Raw genomic sequence first — 5547 nt, 5'->3', positions numbered from 1 at the left:
TCCTCTGCTGGCTGAGTGGCATACAAGTATAAAACCACCCTCACAGACTCCCACAGTTCCGGCTTCATCTAAAGGGGATGGTTTTGTGTGGAGGATAAGACACTAGGCATGGAGAGTAAGAGACCTATGTCTAATTCCAAGTCAGCTGCTTCTTGTGAGACCTGGGCCTCAATTGATGTACTTATGAAATGAGAATAGCTACTTTAGGAAGTCATGTGGAGCCCAAGTGGCATAGTGGTTACACGTTCGGCAGCTAACTGCAAAGTCAATAGTTCCAAACCACCATCCATTCTGTAAGAGAAAAACTAGACTTTCTATTCCCATCAAAAGTTAAGTCTTAGAAACTCAGAGGGTCAGTTCTTCCCTGCTCTATAGGGTCACTTCGAGTCACAATCAACTCAATGGTAGTGAGTTTGATTTTTGGTTATGAAGTTATTGTGAGGATTTAAAAAACAAACATGTAAGTATTTTATAAACCATGATGTACAAATCTACCTGTAGATTTATTCAAAATTCAAAATATTCTCAAGAAGCTGGTGATCCATCATTAAGAATGTCATTTTGTTCACTTGCTTACTTCAAGGACTGAAAAGCTGCATCACATGCAGATGGCTAAATACCAGGCAGAGCAGCAGGGCCCTAAGACAGGATGGGGAAGCAAAGGCGGGAATAAAGAACTACGTTTTCCCACTGTACAAGGGCCTGGGGACTTGCTTTCACTATCTGGACTGAAGAGTCAAATCAAAGGTCAAAGTTTTCCTATGAGGACCAAGAGGAAATGTTATAGATATCCAAGTACAGGTTTCCACCTCTACGGTAAAGCAAAGCAGCAATTCCCATTCATTTATACAGGGAAATTGTTAAGCCTGCCCAAACCAAAAAAATAGCCTTCCAAATCACACCAAGTCACACATGGCACCTAAAGTCACACTGGCAGAGAGTGCTCACAGGCACAGTTCAATGCTATGGTGGCTTGAAGCTGAGTTGTTCGGTGTCATTCCGGGGGAAGGAGCCTGGTGACACATTCTCACTGCCCTGGGTGCCCTCCACCCCTTCCAACAAGTCACTGTAAAACAATCTCTGAATGCTAGCTTCACTTGGATTTAAGTTCACTAGCAAGAACAAGTACTAATGTAGGTCTTTCATAAAAGCAGATTTTTGAAAAACAGGAGATACTTGGATACGCAAAATTAAACACAACCTATCACCAGTCAGAAAGCTCAAAAACAGATGGTTTGAGGTAAATCTATAGAGACGGTCCCGTTCGGGTATAGTAGGGGAGGCTTGGAGAAAATGGAGAGCTAACAACGATAAGTTCCATATTGAAGAAATGTTTAAGATTAATTGTGGTGATGATTCTACAACTCTTCTGAATGTGACCAAACTACTGAATTGTATGATATGTGAATTATATGCCAATAAAACTGTTGGAAAAGAAATGAGCAAATTGTTTGTTTGTTGTTTTCGTAGTTTGCTTTTTTCTGTTGTTGTTCATACATTAATTAATCCTCGTGGATTTTTAGGATGGAAGACTTGAACGCTCATATTCTAACTACTTACAACCATAGGAAGAACAATCTGAATGAGATGAGATGTGCCATTTTCATAAGGCAATCCAACAAATAGCTTATCAAATATTAAGAACTTACTCTACCATCAGCACTATACAAGGTATGAAATCTACTACTGATATGGTGGCCAGCAAGACCTCGAACCACCTTAACCTGTAGTCCACAGCTAACAGCCCAGAGAACCATTTTTAAAAAATGGTAAATAGTTCATGGAGTTATACTCTATCCTGATAGCCAGAGCTCACTAACTTACTTATAAAATGATATAAAATCAGAATGATTTCTTGAGAACATGAGTATATGTGCAGGGAAGAGGGAAGGGAAGAGGAGAAGGCAGTGGTGTGTTATTAGACAGTCAGAGAAGCCTCTATAACATTCTATTTGTTCCACCAAGCAGAACAAGTCTTAAGAGTCCGAGGTGGGCTCATGCCTGGGGTGTTCCCATCCGTTCATGAGACTTCTGCTCCGATGTCCTGTTGCCACTCCGGCTGTACCTCAGTCAGATCCCTGAGTTCCAGGTGCACCATGCATCTAAACCAGCAGCCGTAAGTCGCTTTCTCTTGTGGCCAACTCATACTGTAACATGAAAATACTGTCAAAGTATACTGACAAAGTCCTTCTCTTCACTACCACTCCCCCTAACACCACACCAACTCAGAATTATAGAAATTACAGAACATTAAGCCTGGAATAGACTATTGATGCCATCAGTGTAATTCCATCTTACTGAAGTCTCTGAACTATCAGGCCAAAGATCTATACTTGGGTTGTTTGTCCCCCAATCCAATTCCTCATGCATACTGCTCACAGATGAATGTTCCTTGCACACTGGCTTCATCATGTTACATGCCATCCCCATGCTACACTATCTACAACAGTTCTCTGCTGAACAGTCTCCACTGTGCTACAGACACGCTAAGCCCATTCCACCCTCTGTATCTTCACTCACGTTCCTTCTCCTGTCTTCCTTTCTTTCTCACTAGCCAAACTTCACCTATCTTTCAAAGCTTTTTCCAGAGAATGTCCCATGACTAAGCCAATCATCACTGGTTTCTCCCTTTCCCGAATTCCTATTGTATTTAATAGTTTGTCTTATAAGATACAGAGCTCTTTCCCCTAACTTCTCTACTTTGCAAAGCACCATCAATAAAGTACTTATTAACTCTGCCTGTCCTTGAGGGCAGGGGTCAAATTTATCTCTCCCATAGGGCCTACCAGAAAGTAACAGCCACCATATTTTTAACACGGATTCTGCCATATATTGTACTGGATCCACCCAGAGATGCCTCAGATGAAAGGACCAGGGATCCACTTGTGAAAAAGCAACCACTGAATCCCTTTGGAGCACAAATTACTGTGATACACATGGGATTAGGATGAGTTGGAATCAATTCAATAGCAACTATTAGGGGTCTTTTTGTTTATTTTTTACATAATTTATCTAATGGAGTCGTCACAATAATGCTGTACCAGTAATATTATTCTTTTTGTTTGAAAGAAGAAAAAAATACATAAAGACACAAAGCAGTTAGGTTTGAGTCATGCAGCTTAGAAAAGGCAGGGCTAAAAATGTGAGCCAAAACCAATCTCCTGAAGCTGGCATAAAGCAGTTCCTGAACAAGTATTTTTTGAAATTCTACTAATCCCTTAATTTTTTTTTTCTCTTTTTCATTAATCCCTTAATTTATGCCCATGATCTTGTCAACCCAAAGAGCTACAGAGAGCAGAAAATTAAGCCCGGAGGCTTATGGGGTAGGGTGGGGACATACTCTGCTAGTACCAATCGGGTAGTAGGTGCAATAACTAGGCATTTCATTTCTAACACCTCATTTACTCTGTGCCATTCTCAAGTGTACATTTTCTTCAACAAATAGGTGCTGTACTGCTTCCATCAGAAATCTCTCCCAAATTGACCCAGAGATTTAGTTCTCTCAAAAACCAAGCTCATTGCCATTGAGTGGATTGCAACAAAAGCCCACAGGGTGATGGAGGAGCACCACTCTGGGTCTCCTCTGGATCAAAGAAAAGGTCCAAGTCTCCCTCAACTCCGATCAAGCAGGCAGTTAAAAACCTCAGCTTCAAGCATCTACCGGGTGTCTGGTCCTGCCTTGGGCCAGGCCACTCTTCTCTTTCAGTCTTAGACTGAAAGCACTACAACTCTGTGAGCTAGGTGCACTCTCTCTGCTTTACAGACAAAATCACTAACATCCCCAAATGAAATTAACCCGAGGTCAATGGCAGATAAGGGCTGGAATCTAGATCCCCTGACTATTCATTCACCCTACGTCACACACCAGCATGCAAGAGATGGTAACCAATTTATCCTAGTCTCCCAAAAGCTTTGGAATAATTTTTCATTCAAAAGATATTTACTGGACGCCTAGATGCCAGCCTTCAGGCCAATCTAGGTTAAAATACAAGTTCTGCCAGCTACACACGGTGAAGTGAAGAAAGTCATTTCATGCCTCGATGCTCCAACTCCCTCATCCACATATAAAGACAATAAAAACCGGGCAAAGCCTTTGCCATTCGGTCAATTCTGAGTCGGAGTGCCTGTGGAGCAGGGGAGAATTGCCCCCCTAGGATTTCTCCGGCTGGGATCTTTACAGACGTAAGACTGCCACAAGTTTCTCCCGCGGGGTCATAGGTGGGTTCCACCGGGCTCGGCAGCTTAACCACTGTACCGCCAGGGTTCCTGGAAACTACAGTGCCGACTCAAGAATAAGGTGGCAGGAAGCAGAGCAGAGGGGGCGTGTGAAACGCCCCGCACTCTTACCTGGCACAGGGTGGGCACCCAGTCATGGCAGGTTCCTTTCACCTGCTCCCTCCCCCCCTCACAAGACTCGGGGTTCCCTCACCCCGACCACGCGGCAGAGACCCGACCCGGCCAGAGGCCTGGGTCCAGCCGCACTGCGCTACCTGCATGGAGTCAGCGCTGACGATCTCGCCACCGAGCCGCTGGCCGAGCTGCAGCGCCAGGGTGGATTTACCGGTGCCGGTGGCCCCGAGAATCACTACCAGGGGCAGCGTCCGCCGCAGGCCCCGGAGGCCCGAGCCCACAGGCACAGCCCGCGCGGCCGCCGCCGCCGCCATCTTGGCGACATTTGCGCGTGCGCCGGAGCAGCTGTCCCCATGGCAACCGTCAGTGCGCCTGCGTGGACTTCGGGCACCAGAGGCTGCGGGGCGCAGACGTCTCCGATCTGCCTCTGCTGCCGACGGGACCGCCCTCAGCCTCAACTGCCTCCTCTGTTAAATGGAGCACATCAGCCCCATCTGAAATAGATCTGCCACTGTAATTCCTTCTTGCACGCACCCAGCTCTTTTTCTTCACAGCACTAATAGATTGGTCGCTTTTTTTTTTTTTCATTGTTTGACCTCTACTCCAAGCTGTTCGCTCCATAAAGGCAAGGGACAAAGTCAGCCTAGGTTATAGTTATCTCCATTGCCTAGCACAGTACAGGGCACCGAATGTCAAAAAAAGACAAAACAATCTGGCTCACTGTCATTGAGGCATTCCAGCTCGTGTAGGGGTTAGGAGGTGCCGCGGGGTCGGTTCAATTCAGAGCGACCCTAGGTAGAACACTGAAACACCGCCGATCCTCACAGTCTCGAACTCACTCTGCCATCGAGTCGATTGTGCTCAGAGCGACCCTGTGGGGACAGAGTCGAACTGACCCTGTGGGTTTCTGATTGGTAACTACCGGAGTAGAAAGCCTCGTTTTGCTCCATTGGAGCGGGTGGGGATTGCGAATTGCTGACTTTCATGTTGGCAGCCTAGAGCTGGGCGATGGCTTTGAATAGGTAGACAGGTATCCAATGCTTCCTATAGAGTAAGGCTCGTCCAGTGCTGAAGCCAGTGAGTTCAGAAGTGTGGCGTTCTCTCGGACCAGGTCTACCTAGCGCTCAGATAAGAATGGCTACTGCTTTCATCTCAGAATCAAGCAAATGGTAAGGCAAGACTTTCCGACTCCTTAAC

The 5547-nt window shown here is 45.7% G+C and overlaps 1 protein-coding gene across 3 annotated transcripts in view; it reads right to left on the bottom strand.

The window, feature by feature from the left end:
* TRIT1 (tRNA isopentenyltransferase 1) overlaps positions 1 to 4664 on the bottom strand; it is a 51618-nt gene extending 46954 nt beyond the window's left edge. For 2 of the 3 annotated variants that reach the window (XR_006680904.1, XM_030888016.2), the window contains exon 1: positions 4491 to 4664. Coding sequence is in view for 1 of the 3 variants with exons in the window: in XM_030888016.2 (XP_030743876.1) it covers positions 4491 to 4664 (174 nt within the window). In the remaining 2 variants the exon portion in view is untranslated. The remainder of the gene's footprint in view (positions 1 to 4490) is intronic. The other variant, XM_045298859.1, reaches the window with a different exon arrangement.
* Positions 4665 to 5547: the final 883 nt, after the last annotated feature.

This window comes from Echinops telfairi, unplaced genomic scaffold (assembly GCF_000313985.2).
Source record: "Echinops telfairi isolate 266 unplaced genomic scaffold, ASM31398v2 ScPeMD7_7457;HRSCAF=8495, whole genome shotgun sequence".
NCBI classification, from domain to species: domain Eukaryota; kingdom Metazoa; phylum Chordata; class Mammalia; order Afrosoricida; family Tenrecidae; genus Echinops; species Echinops telfairi.
This window is presented reverse-complemented; position numbering and strand designations above follow the sequence as displayed.